This window comes from Scophthalmus maximus, chromosome 11 (assembly GCF_022379125.1).
Source record: "Scophthalmus maximus strain ysfricsl-2021 chromosome 11, ASM2237912v1, whole genome shotgun sequence".
In the NCBI taxonomy this organism is placed as follows: domain Eukaryota; kingdom Metazoa; phylum Chordata; class Actinopteri; order Pleuronectiformes; family Scophthalmidae; genus Scophthalmus; species Scophthalmus maximus.
In genome coordinates this window covers 2,119,827-2,143,030 of record NC_061525.1, presented here as the reverse complement: position 1 = coordinate 2,143,030, position 23,204 = coordinate 2,119,827, and the positions used below count along the sequence as shown (strand labels likewise).

General features: G+C 41.1%; 1 protein-coding gene across 9 annotated transcripts in view; it reads left to right on the top strand.

The window, feature by feature from the left end:
* bcas3 (BCAS3 microtubule associated cell migration factor) overlaps positions 1 to 23,204 on the top strand; it is a 308,540-nt gene that overhangs the window by 22,808 nt on the left and 262,528 nt on the right. For all 9 annotated transcript variants that reach the window (XM_035623526.2, XM_035623527.2, XM_035623523.2 and 6 more), the window contains exons 8-13: positions 7,883 to 7,990; positions 8,091 to 8,167; positions 12,418 to 12,494; positions 13,103 to 13,186; positions 15,821 to 15,991; positions 19,971 to 20,064. In XM_035623526.2, the coding sequence (XP_035479419.1) occupies positions 7,883 to 7,990; positions 8,091 to 8,167; positions 12,418 to 12,494; positions 13,103 to 13,186; positions 15,821 to 15,991; positions 19,971 to 20,064 (611 nt within the window). The remainder of the gene's footprint in view (positions 1 to 7,882; positions 7,991 to 8,090; positions 8,168 to 12,417; positions 12,495 to 13,102; positions 13,187 to 15,820; positions 15,992 to 19,970; positions 20,065 to 23,204) is intronic.

Below are 23,204 nucleotides of genomic sequence, written 5' to 3'. Positions count from 1 at the left end.
CTTTTTCCACTTTTTCCACAAGTGGTTCATTAACCAGTCTTACTTCTCCTGTCATCTGTCACAGTCTGTGGCCTCCATCTTAGAAAAATAGCAGTTCTCCTAATTTTTTTTGGCTACAGAAATGAGACTTGTGTAAAGTTAAAATTTAGGAGGAGGAAGCCACTAGGTATAGAAATATCAAGTGTATCTCGAACCTACAGCAGGCAGGGAGGTGTTTGCGAAGGATGGAAAGTGAGTTTTTTTAGAGCCAGAAGTATTAGCACTTGATGAAATAATCATTATGACATTTGCATTGAATACACATATTGTATCCTGGCTTGTAACTGTCCTCTAGCTCATCTCCTTATGCACCAGCAGATAAAAGACAAAGTTAACTCGTCATGTTTCTAGACACAGCTTTGACATTTCAAAGAAAAAGGAAGGACTACTCACTGACCAGATGTTTCTTTTTACTTAGTTTAGACAGAAAACTGGCACACAAGGCCAAAATGGCCAAAATTGGATCTAATGCAAGCTATAGTTTGGGTAATGAATATTAATATCCACTTCACTGCTGTCAAGGGAAGAAGGAATAAGCTGAAATTATGGACTGCGTGTACAGTGGATGAGTCTCCCACAGAATTTGATTCAATCTATGGCGTTACCTTGGGGGTGGGGGGGCAACTGTATTCTACAGAGTTTATGCAAAATTCTGCCTGCCTTCCGAGGATGGTTAAATCTTTAAGGATATTTTTAGGGGCCAACGACACAGCAGGACTTGTCCCAGTGCTGCTGAAGGCCAGTCCAACTATAACAGATGGGTCAGTGTGTTTGAGTGAGAGAAGCAAAGACCGCTTCACACAGCTCGACAATGAAGCAATGGCACACGTCACAAAGTTAGAGATCTTAAATGTCATTGTGTGAAGTGCAAAAATTGGGATGTTGGCAATCACAGTATGGGAAACCCTTTTGGTCTGTTTTATTCAGTTTTACTCTGCTCACAGTAGCTACAGGTGTGTGACGTGTGTCAATGCTCATGTCCCATTGATTGTGCTGCTGTTCGCATGTGTAAAATGAATCGCTTGTTATAAATAAATATTGTATTAATATTTTTATTAAGTATCACAGATCCTCATCCTTTCTAAATTGAATATTTTAATCTTTTGGTTAATGGTTCATTGTGTCAGCTATTGATGAGAAGAAACAATTATACGTGTACATTACTATTGCTGAACATGTACACCCCTTCATGGCCACAGTTTCACAAAGCAACTAAAATTGTTGTCTCAAACTAGTTCCATGCACACGACAATGAGTTCAGTGGACTTCAGTGGCCTCCCCAGTCACCAGATCTGACCACCAGATGGTAAAATTAAATGTACAACATAATAAAGTTAGCAAAAATGTTTTAAGCCACTGAACACAAATTCCCATGTTGAATGTTTTTAATTTTAACACCATTTGTTGTTGGGCAGTTCATACAGCAATCAAATCAATCTTCTGTCTTCCTCCCTTTGTAGCCAGTAAAGTCAGATTTAATGGTTTTGTTTGCCATTTTACTGCACTTTTAGCTATTACACAATGCTTTAATAGACTAAATAAACACTGAGGATAAGTCTGTACATGCTCCCACATGCTCACACTGACAAACACACTCACACTCACTGCAGTGTGTCTCAACTGCAAAATGCTGCCAATTATACTCAATGTGCAGTATTTAACAATGACGGAAATGTATTTCTGGAAACTCTGCAGACCTGGAGCTGTGGTTGAACTTTTTACCCTAATTACTTTCCTACTAATGCCTGCAGTTTGCCGAAATGACTGTGGCTCCCTTCAGGACCCCAGCGGGCTCTGATGTGGTCAGTGTTCGCACGCCGGTGCTGGGTTTGAGCTGAGAATGAGAAGAGTCGGAGTGAAAAACAAAACAGCTAACAGGAGGGAGTAAGGAAACAATGATGCAATACAATGTTTTCCTTTTTTTGTTGTCACGGATTTGTAAATGCAGATATAATTTTCCGTACACAAAGTGCTACGACAATTTGAATGCAATATAATTCCATGTAAACTGTATCTTCTTGTGTGACCATGATTGAGGTTTCCATATGTAAATGTATATGTATATGTAGGAAACCTTAATTTATATTAGTAAATCAGTTAAACTGCTAATGTTGAGTTTACAAAGCTTTCTTGTTAGGGTTAGTTTAGTCACATTAACAGAGACTTTTCTGTTCTGCTCATAATAGAATTCTGAGGGAAATTTTACTCATTGAATGTTGGCATAACATATTGGACATTGGAAGTGTTAATCTTAAATTCCTGGCTTCAGTATTCAAAGGCCCATATCATTTGAACCTCAGTGGAAATACCATTCCTCAGATGTTCTAGAGGCTCCAATTGGAGGATCAGAGTTTTCTCCTTTCAGCAGAGCCAGCCTAGCCTTAACAAATGGAGGATGTATTTGTTTAGCATTCCCACAGCATGTAATCGTCGTTCGTATTTGGAGAGCTTATAAAACAGTCGGAAATGTGGTGACATCCCTTCCTTGTAAATTCATTTATTTGCCTGCTTTTTAATTCCCGTATATGCTTTCTACAACCACATGAAATCTTGTGGCTTTGATCTCCTGGTTCAGTTCACGTTCATAAAACGTATGTGAGCCAAGTCTCTCAGCCAGAGGGAAAATGCTCATGGCAAAAGCACATTATTGAAGTGTAAATTGGAATAACAGATGTCAATATGTTTCATCGAGGAGGAACACTGATAATAGCTCAATAATAAGACAGGCTGCCCATAATGGTCCTTAACAACTATTGTAAACAGTTGCATATCTCAAATTGAGTCTTACACATAGATGTTAGTGTCACTCTTAACGTTATGTTTTCAGGAGGTTTTCCAGTGCTGGTCCAGTGCAGCATAGTGGCAGAGCAGTTGGGTTTATTGTAAGGCCAGTCCAGTGGCAGATAGATCTAGCAGGTTGCCCTCTGGTTACTTTACGGTATTGCAACTTGGGATTTTTTTTAAGTAAATCAAATTTTCAACTATTTAAGTCTATTATTTTTCACTGTTGGTTGTCTTTCTTTCCACTGTAAGTAAAAGCTGTACTTACAGTATGACTATATCAGTCCTAAAATGACAAAGTTTCAGTACCTTTGATAAAAGATGTCAGTATCTCATAGGGAGAAACTGAAAAAGATATTTTGGTCCTAGCTGAATAAATCACATTTTTGGTTTCAAAATACCTCAAGCACTATGAGATGGGTTGCTGTGAACTTTAGGCCTGGCGAACTCAATTTCTTTGTTGATCCCCCAACATCTCACCAGAAGTTCAAACTTTTCACGTTTTCCTTTGTACAGCCTCACATGCCCTGTTCATATCAGGCATTAATGTTGTCCTGGTCAATCTTAACACAAATGCAGAGCTCTTAGTACTGGTCTGAACGCAGCAGTGACACATTGAGGATGCATTGAGATCCAGTCATTCATAACACAGTTGGAGATTGCCCGAAATGCCTCCTATCTTTTAGCTGTCTGAAACGCAAATGTGTCCTTGGCCACACTACAGAGCCGTCTTCTCAACGAAATCCTAAGCGTTAGCAGAAGTACATATCTCATTTCTGTTCTCAAGTCATGTAAGCTGACTAAGTCCATGATGTCTGAACATTTTGAATAGCCCATAGAAGTACAGATTTTTTAACCCCACTGTAGATCAATCAAGATTTTTCCTTGACACAAAGCAGTCTAAACAGAGGAAAATTATTATTTAACTCACGATATCAAACAAAAACCTAACAAGACTACCTGACCAATACTTTATTGTCAACTAACTGAGGAATCATTTTGGTCGGTACCCAAAAAACAAGTGATCTTGTTTCATCATTCTCTTGCATTTTGTGTTTGGTATCTGGCATTGCCACTCCATTTTGTCCTTAATTTCAGGAGTAGGCTCTTGTCCTTTCAGAAGAAGTAAATGAGCAAAGCCTCTCTTTCTCCTTCCCCATTCGATTTGTATCCTTTCAGACCCAAGGGCCAGTTTGAGTAATAGTAATTGACAGATTGATCTAATAGGGCCATCATAATAGGCCTGTTACTGAGCTGGGGAATGGTGCTCGGCGTCACCTTAACATGTGCAAGGACTGACATCCCGCCATAATCCATAATGATAATTGTGATTTAGCCTTGCTTTCAACTTACGCCCCAATGTCCCCGGCATCAGGAAATCTTATTACATCTGACCCCGCATTGCCTCCATTAGAACTGGGTCATTTGTTAAAATACTGCAAAAGCAAAACAATTGAACCCTGTGCTATTTGATTCTATAATAATGGGTTATCATTGTCCCTTTGAATCAATTTCCAGGGGCCCATTTTTCGGGATAGAGCTCCGAATTGGATTGATCGGGCTCTGATTATGCCGAAATCGATGGTGTAGCCGCCTGAAAGTAAATTATCGTCGGGTGAAATTTTTGTATTAATCTTAATGCCTGTGCTCTTGATTGGTAATGGTAAACGTTGTTGCATTGTTAGTACTTTGGAAATGTTGACAGAGACGTTAACCATCAGGACAGAAAAATGAATCAGGGATTGCTCAAACCTTTTTCTGTGGCACCTCGTCTATCTTCTTCAGTAAATATGCGCTGCGACTGGAGGGAGGGACACACTTGTGCAAACATGCAAGCACTCTCTCTTCGTCTCTCCCTGACACACTGTGCACTTGCAGTCCTGGGACAATGTCCTAGTCCTGGACTAGGACTAAGAGATCTGAAGGTTCGCTTGGCGCCATTTGTGTCCAGACTCTGGCTTGGGAAACATACAATAGCACAACTCTATTGTGTATCTGTACTTACAAAAATCTGTATGTGTGTGCAAGTGTGTTTGGGCATGTGACACATACACTCCCAAAGGGTTTTAGCTCATTTATCAATCATCAAGATAGTCGTTGGATATTGTTGCAGCAGTTATGTCATCTTGCATCTCTGGGTGTGTGTTCCTGCCTTTGTCTGCATTAAGAAAAAGGAATTGTGTGTCAAAGTATTGCCTCTGATGTTAACTAATATTTGTGTGTGTGTGTGTGTGTGCGTGTGCGTGTGCGTGCGCGTGCGCGTGCGCGTGCGTGCGAGAGAGAGAGAGTAGCGTTGGTTGATGGCTTTATCACTGGCTGATGGAGTCCTGTTTTTTTCTGTGGTGTCAGCTGCTGCTTGGAATCACGGCCCTGCGTCGGCTCAGAGTACCAGATACCTTGACAGCTGTGCACACAGTTTACAGAAAGTGTTCCATTTGACCATTGTTGTAGGCGGAGCCTAAAGGCTCGCAATGACCTCCTATTTTCTCTAACTGCCGATATGTGGGTTTCATGACAGGCCTTTTCAGTGAGATTAACACAGTTTGATTGGTTAGGGATAGTTACTGTTATATTCTAATCTACCTGTCTTACCAGTAATTCAAAGAGAGACAAACTTAACACTGCAGTATGACCTGGAGAACATGTCTCTCTTTTCAAACAGCTCTACCACTGATGTATAAGCATTCACACTGCGTCATGTTTTTTGGAACTTTTGACAGGATTAAAACACATGTATCTTTTCATGTTTTTTTTATGTTAAATGCAGATGGGTTTATAGGAGATGTTCAAGACTGAAAACAAAAAGGACAGTTTCGTACAATTTTATTATTTCATTTCATGCATTTTTTTTACAAACTCTGGTTGGCATATGCTTGGATATCGAAAGGAATGCTTCATACTTTTAAACATGGCAAACGGTCCACAAATACAGATATTGATCTGATTCTGTCACTACCTCTACTGCCAGTATAAAGGCGGAACAACGTGCAAGATGCGATAAATTGGAAAAATCTAGGATTTTGGTTTTTTATCAACATCTATTGGATGAAACTACTAATATTCCAAGTTGCCAAAAAGCAACTGTTTTGCAGTTAACATTGTAAAATAAGATAACAAAGATGGGGAACATGGTGAACATTATACCTGCCAAATATTAGGATGATATCGATGTTAGTCATCATGAACATGCTGAGTCTATGTACAGCCTCGACTTTCATGTGAACTAGGCCTGCAACAAATTAAAGGCCCTAGTTGGCTGTGACTCTCTGAGGCTGGTAAAAACAGCAGTGTGCACAGGTATCACACTTTCTTTTTCATTTCCTCATCCATGAGTGTTGCAGGATTTTCACAATTATGTGGTAATTCAAGTCTTTGTTACAGTGTTATTGCGAATTGCTAATTTTTATCCAGTGTTTGCCTTTTGTACCTCACAAAGTATGTGCATGTGTCAGAGATTTGAATGGGAGAAGCAGATATTTTTCCACCATAAAGAAGAAAAGGAGCAACAGTAATGGTTTTGAAGGCAGGCAGACCTTGACACAACTGAGTCGGTCAGTGGAACAGGGTGTTCTGCAGGAATATTCAACATGGCTGAGGTCATCTGGATCGTGTAATGGATGAAAGTCTTCCAATTCCCAGCTCGTCCTTTGAATAATGTCCAGATTTCCCTCTGGGACTTGGCAATAGCTGTGTACAGTTTAAACTTGTTATTTCCTAATGGTGTCTTGCACTGGCTCTAGTCAGCACAGGAAGGGGGTTTCCTCATTGATCAAGTTGTCAAATCAACCTTACCTTCCCTCCTAACCTAACCATCACAGTCAGTGCAAGCATATTTTTTTTGTTCTTTTACAAAGTCGTTGTGTTTACAGGTAAACCCAATATACTTTGACCTCCATTGCAATTTTGAGTTCCAGCGCCAGTGCTTCCGGTTTGTCCATGCTAAGACTGATGAAGCATATAACTGCACTCCGTATTGCACAAACAGACTAAATTGACTGTTGAAAGCACTTAGTCCTGTGGCTCGAGAAACAAAACTAACACCACACTTCACCCCTGCATCCTCAGCCAACACGGCACCACAGGCATCACCAAGGCTGAAGGAGAGTTAGTAGTAGACCCGTAGAAGCTTTCCCTGCAGACACAGGGAAGGGGTACAGGGGACGGGTGGGGGTGGTAGTGGGGGAGCCTTGCTTGATTAAGATTTATGTCTAAATTCTCCTCTGCCATCAGCCGCTGCCTGCCTCATGTAGCCCTCTTCTTTGCTGTGTTGATAGAAATGCTTCTAGTAAATGTGTTGCATGACAAAGCATTTCCCCTTTTGCCCTTCAGAAGAGGGCGGCCAGTGAGAAACGAATACTGTACGAGTTCTCCAGGGAGCTACAGAGGGAAACAGTGTAGGGATGGTCAGAGCAAAATGCGGCTCAATGTGCAAGTTACTGGTTAGCGTTTTCACTGTCTCTTCTGGCCATGACTACATAAAAGAAGTTTGTGCTTAGTATAGGTGCTTAATAAAACACCGATGTGACAATTACTGAAAATGAATTACTGGAAAAAATAAATGAAATGAAGAAAAAAAACAGACTTAAAAAAAAAAAAAAAATCAATCAACCATGGGGTAACAGGAGTTCTTTTTCCCCCCCTGTCTGACAGAGGTAGAAATGTATTATTCATAGAATCATTGATACATTCTTTATTTCTGTGTTGTAATTTGAAAAAAGGTAGAAATACTGGTGTAGACGCTGGCTCAAAAGGGGAGATGGATGCATTTTTAATATGTAAAAAGGCACCTTAAAAAAGGCATTAAAGTCAATCTGAAAATAACAAATTTAGAAGCAACAATCAAGAGTACAGCGAATATTAAAAAAAAATCAGAAGCTCTTTAAAGCAAATTTTAAATGTCAGTGAACATCATTAAATTTACATTTAAATGCAAATTCCCCTGGTTAATGTTTTGGTTATGTGTATCATAAAAATGTTATCACATATCTTTATCGTGCCCTGATGTTTTATGAATAGTTAATTGAAAACTGATTTAATGCATTTAAAAAAAATCTATTTCCAGGACAAGCCCTCCCTACTGCTGTGTCGACCTGTATTCTCTTCGGACAGGAGAAATGGTCAAATCAATTCAGTTCAAGACACCAATCTATGATCTTCACTGCAACAAACAGTATGTATGACCAACTGATCTAAATGTAATAATTTTTTTAAATGATAAACTGCATTTTTATTTTCGCTGTATTAAATGTGCTGTTTGCTCCTTCCTCCAGTATTCTTGTTGTGAGCCTGCAAGAGAAGATTGCTGCATTCGACAGCTGCACCTTCACCAAGAAGTTCTTTGTCACAAGTAAGAATTTGAGATACTTGATCATTAAGACCTATGAAGTTAATTTTTTTCCAATCATATAGAAAGTTTCTCAGTAAACCACAGTTCCTGTGCACCCTAAAATTATTTATGTTGAAGTTAGGCCTGTCACAATAATTACATTGGATACATAAAGGCACCATGTCCTCAAATTGCTTGTTTTGTCTGGGCCTAAACTCAAGTCTAAACTTTGGATAAGATTTCTCTCCGCAGCAATGCAAATTGTGTAGGACTTGCACACGCAAAAACAATAGGCCTATACTGCAGGCTCACCTGATTCAGTATCAAAAGATTATCTTAAAGTTACGACGATATTGTTGATCGCAATGATTTCTGGGACAATGTATCGTGCAACAAAAATAAGTTATCGTGACAGGCCTAGTTGCAGTATGATAGCTCTTTTGATGAACATCTGTTTGGGGTATTAAGGGGGCAGTTAGCGATTATGCTTAGCTTGTTTCTCTCTTTGTTGATGTTGTGATTTTACTGCTCAGGCTGGGCCGCGAACGTGCAACCTCTTGTGTTGGAGACAAACGCGCTAACCACTATGCCAAAAGCACTGAGTTGCACCGTTAACCGCCAGCACTCTCTTAAGGTGAAAGTACTGGCTCTTAAGGTGTCGACGAGTGATGTATACAAACTGCACTCGCAGTGTTGTGTGGTGCGGTCCGAGCCATTTGTCTTGTTTGCGATTTACAGAGCCTGGGCTGCGACGAAAACCCAGATTTTTTTCCCGGTGCACACAGAACCGACAGCTAGCAGACCGTGAGGATATATTAGCAGATTTTTACAAAATGTGTATTGCTTTAGAATTGCATACTGCCCCTTAAAACCCATGCTAAGTTTTCTCACCTGTCACATAGTCCCTGGCAGGAAAGGGATTCAAAGGATCAGTCGTCACAATTGATATGTTAATATTTTCTTGCCAATGGATTTTGCTTAACTAGAATAGTATTTATGAAATTTGTGACAAACCTCCGGTGTTCTGTACCATATGCAGTACTGCAAACATGTGCCTGTTAGTGAGTTAACACTAACATTGCCAAACTTGATCACTGACTATGTCACATTGGCATCACACAAGCCAAACACAAAGCAGATCATTGCTTGTAATCCAGTCCGACCTCTGAGGCCTGCTGTTGTGCAGGTTTTTTTTCCCAGTACATGATGTGAAGCCCTCGGTTTGAAGCTCAACACAAGAAAACTGTTTACAACCCAGCCCTTGCATTCTCCTGGCTGTACCTGCCATGTCTGCTGAAGGATGCTGTGAAAGAAAGGCCGGACTGTATTACAAGGCCATTGCTGTCCACTTAAGTCATTGACTGGAGTAAACTGACCTTACAGGCTGGCTTTAATGTGTCTCCTCTTTGTCTGCCTGCCTTCCATATCAGTGTCTGGGCCACAGGAAACCAAACATGCTCAATAGTTATTAATCGTTTCTGAATACCGGGGCCTCCTCCTCATAATGCTGTTTGGTCTGTTTGGGCCCTAAAAGCAGTAAACACAGGGCTCTGTGATGTGTGCAGAGCTCTACGTTGGACCAGACCTTCGACTGTCATTTGTCCACTTGACCACGGATGTGATGGTGGAGATGTCATGATTTCTTGAGCACTCATGGCTCGTCTCATGTTTATGCTCTTGCACTTGTGTGCCTTGAGCTGGGACAATCATTTTTTTAGTACAGTGAAATAATGTCTGTGGCAGCTGATTGGAAAATCCACCTTTCATGCACATAATAACTGTGACACATTTACTATCTTACAAAAAGCAACTCAGTCTCAGTCACTGGAGTTTTTGAACTAAAGTGAAGGATTCAAGTCACCACTACTGGTCCTCTGAGGCCAGAAGACATAAATGTGGGCTCACTTGACCTTGGTCACAGAAAATGATGTTGAATTACTGTAATTTCCACTTTGTGCACTTGGTATCAAGGTATCTCACATCATTTTACCCTGAAGACAACATGTTAACCAGGAGTCACTTCCAAGCTTTTTGCAAGCTGCTGCTCTGCACTGCTCCTGGTTTTATAACTGCACCATCGCCCAACAAAATCTCTAGACAATGACATATTAGAAACTGTTCATGCCAAATCCATTTTGAAAATGGCAACAGCAAATGGAGAAAATCCAACACTGACCAATAGTGTAGCTACAGTTAATCGGGCAGGCTACTTCCACCTTAATATGTTTTATTTTTGCTACTTTTACTCTGGAGTTTTTGAGCCCCTAAAACAAACTTTTGGAAACGCTGCTGGCGCCCCATTTTTCTGGATGGGCAGAAACAGAGACTTTAGTATATGACTTCCAGCGGTGAATGCAATGCCTCACCTGTCAGTAACACTTCTACGTTGTGGTTGTTCCAAGCAAAGAATGCCCTGGACCTGCTTCTGACCATTACTTTTCCTCATTCGTAGTATTTTATACAACTAAGTAACAAACTGCAGTTTAGACAATCTGCTTCCTGTTACCTGTTAAGATGTGTGCGTTTTCTGGTTTTAGTAGTCTGGCAGAGCAAATGAAATGAGCTCCCAGAATTCGTCTGGGTCCCATGCTAGATAACCTTACCACTGCCCTTCCCGAATACCCTGCCCTTACATTAGGAGCTGGAGGATTTGATACCTCAAAGACTTTCTAAAGCTAGACCATAAAAGTGGAATACAACTATCTAAAGCCGGAAGATATAGTGTAATGTCCAGACAGTATCTCCAGTGAGCTCGATCTTTAGACCTGCAGATCAAGGGAGCTGCTTGTAAAGCTGTTTCCACGTGTGCAAATCAGTTTTCCTTGTGCACTTTGACTGTGTCTCATGCTGCACATCTTTTGCAGATCTCTCCTCTCAAATCTTTTTTTTTCCATTTCTTATTCACGAAATATTTTCCTTTGACGATAACAGCTTGACTCTCTCTCTCCCTGGTCTGTTGTGTTTCATGATGATCATGAATACATGATGATGAGAAACGCTGCTGGCTTGGTGGCGTGTGTGTTGGGCCTTATTTTGATATTGGTCATGGCAATAGAGTTGGGCCTTCAGAAGCCTGATCCCTGCTTTCTTTTTCCTTTGATTCCAACCATCATGTTTCCTCTCCCCACTCACTGGTCCGCCTCCCCCCCACCCCCAGGATGTCAAACACATGTTATCGCACCGCCTGGGCTCCCCTTGGCCTTGGAGAGGCACAAAAGGCTTCTCTGGCGCTACCAACAACCCTTGTGGCTTACCTCAACACCCCCCCACCCCCACCCACCCACACTTCACCCCCACCCACCCTGCCCTCCAACACAGCAAACTACATTACTGTCTGCCTCCACCTCATCTGCTCCCAGAGCATTAAATTATTGTCAGCAAGCTTTCCCCCCTACACCTCCATGCATTAGCTGTGTGTGTGTGTGTGTGTGTGTGTGTGTGTGTGTGTGTGTGTGTGTGTGTGTGTGTGTGTGTGTGTGTGTGTGTGTGTGTGTGTGTGTGTGTGTGTGTGTGTGTGTGAGAGTGCGTGCGTGCATGTGTGTGTGTGTCTATGAGAGAGAGAGAGAGAGAGAGAGAAAGAGAGAAAGAGAGAAAGAGGCCCATGGTCTCAAACACAGTGTGTGTGTGATCATTATTGGATCAACATTTTGTTGCCTGTGTGTTTAGACATGCTGGGGCTTAGTTTTGGTGTTAGTCATAGATTTCTCCATGTTCTTGTTTGTCTTGTAGCTGTTTACTTTCACATCTGTTTGAGTGGGAAGAGAAAAATTCCTTCTTATAATGTTGAAGACATTTATCTGTAAGTGAACACAGGGTTTTGTTTGTCACTTAGGGTTATTGGTTGCTATTTTTATTTCTGCTGACATCCCACCGGCTGTGTTTGCGTGTAAATGTGTGCATCTGTGTTTGTGTGAATGTCCCCATAGGGATTATTGTGCTGGTCAATCAGCAGAGGAGCCATCCTCAATTTATTGGGTACCACAGTCTCCATTAGGTCATAGTGTGCACACACATGTACAAACACGTCACCCTTATTAGACTCCGATTTATCTTCCCAAACAAGAGACTGCCCACAAACACGTTAATGGTTTAAGATGGTTACAGACACTCTCCAGGCGGGAGGCTTATGACAATCCCGGCATGTGTGTTGTTGTTTTTTTGTAAAGACAAACTTTTGAAGAGGTTATTTGCCAAAATGTGTATGAATGTTTATTTATATTGTAATTACCCCTGTTGCCTTTGTCAGTGTGGCTGTCTTTGTGTCTTTTCAGGCTGCTATCCTTGCCCTGGCCCCAGCCTCAATCCAATATCTCTTGGAAGCCGCTGGCTTGCCTATGCTGAGAACAAGGTAGACCACAGAAAGCACATGCACACACTCACACACATGGTTATCCATTGTGGCTGTGCCTTATCAGAAAAGCAACATATTTACAATCCAAAAAATGTCTTTTTAAAAAAATCTATTTTCTGCCACTTTAATCTCTCTGGATAAACAACTCATTCCTAGAAGAGTCCACTAGAGATTATAACATTTTGAAAATCAACAGATGCACAGGAGTTATCTTTTCTCTTCTCTCTAATGGGATTGTTAAGTATTTACAAAAAAACATGAATGTTGTATTGTGCACTCTGCAATACATTTAATGCATGATAGTGTTTAAGTGCTGACCCACTCAGGTAATTGACAGATGGGGCCACATGTTTGTGGGACTGCCTGAGGATTTCCAGAAATTACAAAATATAGTTTTGTGAATAGTAAGAGGAATATTGGGACAAAATAATTCAAGAGATATTGTATTGTGCAATATTTCTTTAGAGGGAAAACTTAATTTCCTCCAAAGAGTAAAGAGGAGAACTTTCTGGATGTTAATTTCCCCAATTTTTTCATTTCATACATCTTCTGTAGACTTTCACCGTTGATCTTGTACTTTTCTACACATCTGCTGGTTTTTGCAGTTAATAAGATGCCACCAGTCTCGTGGAGGAGCTTGTGGCGATAATGCACAGTCCTATACAGCCACAGTGATCAATGCTGCCAAAGTAAGTGACAATACAAAGACACTTCTTCAGTACCTGTTATTCTATTATATTGTTGACTTTCTGTCATATATATGTGTGTGTGTGAATATATATACACACATATATATATATATATATATATATATATATATATACCGCTTTCCACATTCAAGTGGGTGAGAGAGTGCCAAACACTGAAACAGATTTAATTTGCATCTCAGCTCAGGAGGGGACAATTGGGATTGGAACAGGTGAATTCAAATTTTCTCTGTTTTTATTTATGGGAAAAAAATTGCCCCATACTTGCAGCTCTGGTTTACTCAGTTGTGTTAAACTTACTGATGACACATGCTATATGAGCGACACATCCAGAGACTTAGCATTTTCTTTGCTCCTCAACTAGTTTAGCTATCAGCAAGACAAGATGTCAACTGCCCACTGCCAAAGCTTTTTTCAGGGGAACTTGCCCTTAAGACATAATTTTATTCATATGCCAGGACAGAGTGTACAAGACAAATTTGCCTGGAATAATTTGCTTCACAGTGTGTACTCAACTAAACAAAGTTACAAACCAAATTAAAATATCCTGACCATTTTGGGACGAAAACATGTACTGCTCCACTTTCTATTACTGAAAACAGCAGAAGACCCTGATGTTTCCTGTAAAGTGCACCAAACATATCAACTTCCTACATATTGCCATAATTTACTTTCAAAAAGTCCTGGATATCAATGCAAATAAAAATTTTGGGAAACATATTGAGGTCCCTACACAGACTTTAATTTGGTAAAGACTACAGTGTGCACCTGGAAAAACGTACAGTATATAGGACTGTATTTTTTAAAATGTTGTTTGAAATTCATCCTCAGCTATTTCTCACCACAGAAGGACTGACTCAATCCAGTGTGCTATTATCTGACGCGTTTGGAAATAAAAAGTTATTTGCTGACTCTAGTCTATCACACAGTCCGTCTTAAAGGGGCAGTAAGTGATTTTAATCTAGTGTCTTATACAGTATTTGAGGGTCTGCCTACACCATCTGTAAATGTGCTGACATTGGATCCATCTGGCTCACCCTTCTAACTGGTGCTGAGCTTATGAGACACTTCATCAACCTGCCTATCTGTTTTATTTTTTATTTCAATAACACTGTGATCTGTTTCACTCCAACGGTCTTGTTTCACTCAAATCCACAGGGGAGTGACTCTAAGATGGCTCACTAGCAGCCAACAGCCCCCTTTGATACCAGATGACATTCATTCCTGTTCTGATTTAGCTGCACACAAACACATGCTAACTTGCTAGCTCCTCATATGGTTCTAGTCTGCTTCTCCATTCAGTCCCAAAAAAGGTGCTAATTGATTTACCAAAAGCAAGTGTAGCCCTTCCCTACTTAATGAGCGCCTACAGCTAGTGTGAGAGAAGTCTCAATAGCAGGCTAATGATGGTATACATCAAAAAGAGCACTGTGAAGCTAACAGATTAGCGGCATAGTAAGGCATAGACAATGGTGGGGGTTATTGATATGCAGACAGGCAGTCTGCTTGGCTGCCCTCTCCTCATTTAGGACCATATATCTCAATATGGATGACAAGGTATCTCCTTCTGGCTTGTGGCGCGACATGCTGGCTCTCAGTGCTGATGTCCAGAGACATGGAAAGAAAAAGGGAGGGGGGTGGGGATGCATTAAATTGTAATGGCCTGTGTTTATAAAAAGGTTAAAAAGAGAGAGTACAACAACTTTGTCCAACTGGACTCCCTGTTTCAAATCTGCTCACCACAAATTGCATCAGTCCTGTTACCTGTCACTCCTCAGTGTATGATTGTAAAAACTCTTTCACATGAAATGGGTTGTAATTTGTTTAGATGGCAACACCGTGTTTGAGTGTTCATGTATTTTCTCAGACATGATCTGCCCCCCCCCCCCCCCCCCCCCTTACTGGCAGATCAATAGCCCCTGTTTGGACTAGCACTAAGAACTCCACAACTGCAGTGATTAGAAAACACATTAGTGTTGATCAATTAGGAGCCAAACGCCTCACTTAATAATTGATGGCTCTTGTGGAATCTTGCACACACATACGCACAAACATACACACACACACACACACAAAAGTGTGTACACACGCACACACAGGCAGCAGACACTGTTAGTGTGCCTGGCCAAGTGGCGAAGAGAGACAGTGGGTGATCCTCAGACCCAACAAACGCGAGGCGCCACACTCTATTGACAGGGCCGCCTAGTCTGAATGCCTGATTAGGCTCTCCGGGGCCCCTTTGGCGCTTACACACACAAGACACACAGTCACACGCATTGGACTCCATTAGCAAAAGACAGTGTAGTAGGTGAGATAGACTCCACTTAAGCAGCACTATCCATTTCCCTCGATCGAGCCACAGAGGTGTGTTTGAGCCAGACACCCTGACTGGGCCTTAAACGGACACAGAGGAGCTGCACAGACATGCACGCACGCACACATACAATTTACCAGCACTACACGTTATCAGCAGGCATCACAGAGACAGACACAGTATTGCACATTTGCACATACACCCTTTTACCTGCAGAAAATATTACTTCTGCACTAATGTGCAATATCAGGTGTTGAGCTTTTAAACACAAATCTAATCTATTTTGTTCTTTGTTCTTCCAGACTTTAAAGACAGGCCTGACAATGGTGGGTAAAGTTGTCACCCAGTTGGCAGGCACCATACCGGCCGGCACTCCAGACGAAGAAGGCACACCTCACAGCACGAACCGCCGGAGTCCCCACAACCCCGGTGTGGTCACCATCATTGACACACAGAGTGTTGGCGAAGGCCAGGTTAGTTAAGTGTTTGTGCTTTTGCTTGCTTTTTTATTTTATTGATGTAAAAACACTGGATTTTACATCAATAAAATTGATGTTCCTCATTTTATTCTGAGGAATGTTGAGATGAATTGCAACACAGTATCTACACTGGAACAGTACTGAGTGTAAAGATGGGTGTTCAAACAGAGGGTGTGGGCTCACTCAATGGTCTGATAGATATAAAAATGAAATGATTCATAAGCTATGGCCTCCAGCTGAACACCTATGGGAGATTCTGGAGCATCATGTTAGACAGTGCTCTCAACCTCCATCATCAAAAAACCAAATGAAGGAATTTATTTTGGAAGAATGGTGTTCCATAGACTTTAGTGTTGATAATTCATGCTGCATAGGTCCTTTTATATTTTCAGTATTTCATCTTTTCACTATGACTCTTGAATGGTTGGCCCTAATGAATTAAGTTCTTGAAAACCGGACAGCCTCCACACTGCCTCCCAGCACAACCTCAGACTAAAGCTGCTCTGAGCTCACTCACTTTCCCTTTTTGGAGCCTGCTTGGTGGTTAACCGGAAACTGCTACCAGGTGACCATCCTTGTTTAAGTGAATGTCGGCCCCCCTCTTAATACTTACATTTCCCCTCAACACGGTCCTTTATATACATAATGCATGGACACACACACACACACACACACACACACACACACAGATTAAATTGGCATAAATTTGATCTTGGCTTCTCTCCTCTCAGGTCTTGTCATGTGTGACCCAGGTAAACATAACTTTGGCTTCTGCGGGTTTGTGGGAAACAGGAAAAATCTCCCAGGTTGGCTTTTTTTCCCCCTGTGGCTTGGACACACTCGCTCACCTCACTCCCAACTCACTGAAAGGTGTGACTTAGATTTGATGCATATTTTAGAAGCCAAGCTTTTAGCCACAACCATGGCTATTTCGGCAGCCCTGGGTCATAGGAACACTCTGTAAACAGTCGACTGTTAGTATGCAGTAACCTCACATGAAGCTCAGGAGTGCACCATGTCTCAGACGAGGTCTTGCCACAACATTCGTTAGTTTTTATAAGTGTCTATACATACATCTGAGAGAGAGAGAAAAAAGACAAAATATTAAAGTAAAGTGATGCTGTATTGTGGGTATTTTCTATAAGGGCAGGATTAGATGCAAATTAATATTTGCTGTTACCAATTTTTCTCTTTGAAACTGCACCATATATGCTTGGTACACTTGCACACAGTTATGCAACAAAATAGACTTAGAGTCGCCAAATAACCTGCATGTCTTTGGACTGTGGGAGGAAGCCAGAGAACCCGGAGAACAACACAGATTGAACATGCAAACGCCACACAGATAGGCCGGGTTCCAAGCCAGAACCTTGTTGCTGGGAACCAACAGTGCCAAATATCCAAGGTTACTGAACACACATAAAAACAACTTTGTAGTATAATAATAGCATAATAGTGATATTATACAAACACAAAATGTGCCTTGGACACAATTATTTGCTTCCTTCTCTGATGTTTTTTTGCAGAACCAAAATGAAGAATCAAATGTTGGTAAAGCTGAAACAAGTAGATAATTCAACCACCACAGTAATGACGGCAGAGAGTTCAGAACCTAACTTGGCTAAGAGAAAGTGATTTGCACGCTGAGCTATCCCTTTGTTAAACACCTCCGTTTAGAAATATGGATATTGCTCAGTAAAATCCCCAACAGTACTAGTGAGTGTAGACCTGGACACAATAAATATACAAGTACCTGTGTCGGTCTAACCCTGCTCACAGTTTGAACCATGCCAGTCACCTTCAACAGAACTTCCCTGATGGTCTACAAAAACGCTCAGAACTTTAATCCTGCAGTTCTCCTCAGCCACTCTAAACCACAATTAATCATACTGCAGGAGCTGTCAAGTTTTTTAATGAGGCATGTTAGCATAAATAGTACAGTTTGTCAGTGATGTAGTCAACACGCACACACACTCGCTGCATTCCCCTTCTCTCTTGATTGTAGCTGGCTCTTTAGCCCGTGTTGTCTTATAAGCTAGACCTAAGCCTTCAGAAGCAGGTCTGCACTCTGTCACCAGTGGACACACTGTAACCGTACACTGGCCATAAACACTGACTAGGCCAGGAAAACAGGGAGGGGAAAGCAAGGAGTGGGGGAGAAATGGAGGGTGAAATGAAAGGGGGGGCAACAAAGGGAGGTTTTTGGTGTGATTTTTTTTGAGAATTGGGAAAAGACAGGAATATGATAGAGGCGAGATTCTGTGTCTTACAGTATGTTGTAGTTTAGTATATTCCCATCTACAGTAGACTTTGAAAGTCCTTAATTGGAATAGCAGCTCCATGCTGCTTCATGTCACCAGCCTCTTTCCTTCTTCTTCCTTTTTTCCCATTTTAATCTGCTTATTTTCTTACAGAGATGAAACCTTTAAGCCTTCAGAGGTAGTTTCTTGGACTAGTTATGTGATGTTAGTTACTGTAATGGTGAGCCAGCCTTCCTGACGTCATACTAAGGCCAAATGTAACCCCGTTTTTTTGGGCAAGGCTCATTTTTAATCTGTCTTTGTGGCTGAGGAGGTTTTCTGCCAGCTCCTCGACTCGACTTGGCCTTTGTTCGATTTGTCCCAGTTTCTTACAACAGACTTCATAGAGATTTAGGAGCAGCCTAAAAAAGTTACTTACAATTTAATTTTCTGAGGAAATGTAACAAGCCAATGTCAGTTGATGCCAGTTTTAGCCCGCTTTATGGGAAAACCAACTGTCATGGGGTATTGTCAAACCCACGTGAAAAGAAACGTTATTGCCAAAGTAAATTTGTTCATATTCTTGTCTCCGTTGTTGGACCATACTGCATCCTCACTGGTCTTAGGACAGCCTTTTATTGAAAGACCAAACATAATAGATTTTGATGATTCATAATTTCTTTGATACAGCATGAGAGAGAGATTTTAAACAAAGATTTTCTTTATCCACAAGGGTGTTGAATCAAGGGCAACTGGACTTGGTTGTTAGCCTGGCGTAGTCAGACTTACTCAAATGCGTATTAGTCTGGGACCTCTCGGTTCATTTTCGATTTCCATGAGGCGTTACCAATGGACACAGACCAAAATGCCTCCGGATGCAATTGAATAGACCTACAACCAGTGAGAGCAACGTATCATGTGATGTCTGTTGAGCAACACAAAAATGAGATGCCTGTGATGATGATGATTCCACAACGAGTGTTGTCGTACTTGTGTATTATTAGCCATTACGTATTTATTGGCTTCTTCAGTTCAGCTTCATGCTGGACCTTCTTTTTCACTAAGAAAAAAGTAAATTAAAATAAAAGTAAAAAGATGTTATTATTGTGTTTTTGTCACTGCTGTTTACACTTGTTGAGAGGCAAATTCCCAAAAAATGCACTTCAGGAATTGTATGAGTTGTATGTATTTTTTTTTGCTATATGTTGTGAGTATTATGGAGGGCCTGCATCGGATATTATGTTGTTCAATCTTTTGTCACATTGGAATAATTAAATTGATTCTCAAATCTGGAATTATTTTCTATCCACGAGAAGGCAACGGCACACTCAAAACTGAGTTTAACCTCCATTTATTTAACCGTGGAGTGATGTCGAAGAACACTGCAGAGTGTGGTGATGATATCAGACCAAACAAAACTCTGAAGAAAAATCCTGGAGCACAGGGAATTTCCCATTCTGGGTTTAATGTTGATATTGTTAGAAAATGATTTGGACCTTGTTTCTGTGTGGCGCGGCCTGTGTGTGTGTGTGTGTGTGTGTGTGTGTGTGTGTGTGTGTGTGTGTGTGTGTGTGTGTGTGTGTGTGTGTGTGTGTGTGTGTGTGTGTGTGTGTGTGTGTGTGTGTGTGTGTGTGTGTGTGTGTGTGTGTGTGTGTGTGTGTGTGTGTGTGTGTGTGTGTGTGTGTGTGAGTGTGTGTGTGTGTGTGTGTGTGTGGCGTGTATGTGTCCTACAGGTCTTGGTGAGTGAGGATTCAGACGGAGAGGGAGTGGTGGCTCACTTCCCAGCTCATGACAAACCCATATCCTGCATGCAATTCAACCCCAGTGGTAGGACACACGCACGCACGCACGCACGCACACGCACACGCACACACACACACACACACACACACACACACACACACACACACACTTTGTTTTTAGGAATGAGCAAGAAAAGTCGAAAATAATAGAAAAACGGGAGGGATTATATTTTTCCTTCTTTTAAATGAGAGTGATTTAAGCCCATAGTGTTAATTTACACCATATCTGAATAAGTATAACAAATCCTTTTATTTTATTTTCATTAAAAAACTCTGGCTATGGATGATGAAAAACATGCAGGGTCAAGAATATTAACCTTTTGAACAAAACATTTCAACCTTTCTGAAAACATTTCTACATGAATTTGCCAGTGCTTTTCCTTTGTTTCCTCTCAGCTCAGTGTCCTTGTCACATTAAGCGTAGGTGAAATGTAATGTTGGGCTTTACTTATTATGAGCCTACTCAGACATTTTTCAAATATCAGGTTTCTACATTGTGTCTCAGTCCACGTTCTACGTGTGCATATACGGTTAGCAAATAAAATAATTTTATTTTGTTATATTATAAGTTATATAGTGCTTTGTTGGTATAATGTCTGCTGGAATGTAAAAAAAAAATGTTCAGTGTTATATAAATATTTATAAATTGTACTTTTGTTATTGATTTGTTCCCTTGGGAATCATGACATAACAGTTAAAAGCACATTTTGGCTATTTGAATCATGCCATGCTGAAAAAATTTCGGTGCATCCCTAGTTGCTTCACATATTTGTTACATCCGCTGTGGAGGTTATGTTTCATCCCATCCGTTTTTGGGTGGGTTATTTGGTTGATTACCCAAAAACTACAGAACAGACTTCAATAATTGGGACATGGGCCAACAAAGAACCCATTACATTTTGGCTAAGATCACGACAAAGGGGCATTCCAGGATTTTTTAAATGACTTTATTTAACATTGTGAGACTATGCACATTTTCATTGATTTTACAGGGAATAATTCATGGATGTTGATTTAAAAAATATTTTTTTTTGGTAGTGTGCAATTTGGAGCAGCTTGATTGACATTAAAGGGACTGTTGGGCAGGGGAATGTGAGTGCCAATCTATTTCCTGCCACAACAAAGTTTCATACATACCTTCTTGGACTTTCTTTCAGTGAAGGTATTCTTCTCGCTTTGCTTCATTCACCTATAAGTTTCTGTTACATAGGGGTCACTCGAGTGACCATCCAGTCCTTGAGACAGCTGAAAAAATCTGAAATATTTACTTTCTTCAACACTGTGTTGATGTACTCAACAGTGAGTTTTTTACTCCGGTATCTCCGTTGCCACTTTCTCAGCACTGCTGACCTCCACCCTAGGGAGAAGGGACAGTAGATGCTTTGTAAGTGGGAACGGGCTACCATGTCAGTTTATGTTGGATGTGTCAGCTTGTGCACGTCCCTGATACTCCCGTGGTGTGCATGTGTGTAAGCGTGTGTTCATATTTCTTTTAATGCAGTGTGAGTTGTGTGTGCGTGTGTGGTTAATAAAGGAGCTGGTGAGCGATGGCTCTCACCCCGTGACCTCCACGCCCGAAGAATCCTTTACTCATACAGACCTGTGACTTAACTTAGCAGCTCTGTTTGAACAGGATGATATTGAATACTAAGGCAGACAAGACTTGGTTGTCTAGTCGCCATAATCACCTTCACTCACTTTACCAAAAATCACATACAAAGCACAGCTCTCATTAGCACAATTAATGGCACAAAATCTGTTTTAAAGTACACTGAGTTACTGAAACTGTTTTCTTTCTATGGACATACAACTGAGAGCTACCAGCCTTTGTACTCTCAGTTTCATAAAGAACTGAACATAGAGCTAAAAGTTTAAACAACTAATGGGGGTATTGACAGGTGTAAACATAGACCCTTTTTTGTTGCCTATCTAATGTTGTCATTAGATAGGCATGTGTCTTTTCTATATCAGTCTTTAACATTCAAGCCGCTGTTCTACACAAATACACTCTCAGCACAGCACAACCCAGTAGATCTAGTACATTTATCTTCAGTGTGTTGTGAAATGCTGAGTCAGCGAGCTGATGAATCACCCCTTGACATTTTCCACAGGTCATCTTCACAATTGTAGACACACTTTTATCTTTCTGACTCATTTACTTTGAGCCACATCTAAATGATTAATAAATGTTGAAATTGCAAACCAAAACACAGCATCTGAAGTTTTGCCCGAAAAACACAGATTTCCTGCTCTTCTTTTGTTACAGTTAAGGCATGTAATGAGATCAGGATGAATCTTAACAGGGGAAGAGAAAATCCTCTTTTCCACTGTTGTGAATGCAGGACTCCCTTCATCATTGTTTATTCTTTTATCCATTTTCATTTCTAAGCGGCCTGTTGTAGAGTGTCCCATAATTAGAGGCCTCTTGATTTTATCAGAACCCAAATCCAGAGCGACGCCTTCATTGGTCTGGCTCTGCGTGAAGTTAGGGGAAGTGACTTTTACTGAACTACCTCCCTGGCCCTACTGAGGCTCCCCTGACAGTGGTCAAGCTCAACATGGCAGAAACAAGACGGATAGACTTACCAGGAAACAATGATATGACTCAAACAGAGCCTGGAAAGCCCAGAGGTTTTGGCTGGGAAGAGTTATGTAAGAAACCCCAGTGGCTTGTGTGTGTTGGACGCTCTACAGAGGGCGGACCGGTGGCTGCCAGTTCCTGGTGTGGCGGCTGGCGCTTTGCGGCGCTTCGGTGGATCTGTGGATCTATTCCTAGTGGTGTAATTAGAGGGACACAGATGAAGTGCAGTGGCAAAGCACTCTCTTTAACAGCTGCAGTGTGCGTGTGCTTGTTTTCTTTCTCGTCTCGTCCTCTTCACTCGTCCTTAACGATCCTTGACTTGATTAATAGGTACGATGCCAAGGTCAAAATACACTCACGTTTTGATGGCAGATATTTTGTCCAGCAGCTTGTGCATTTCCTTTGACTGTGAGTGGCACTAGATGGGGTGATTGATCCAGCAACCATGCAAGGCCACACCCTCTGTTTTTTTATTCCCCTTCTCTTCAGTGCTCAGTCCGATAAGCATCAAGTGCTTTTTATGCAGTGTTGGAAGAAGGATTCAGATATCGAGTACAACCGGCAACACCACAACATAAACGTAT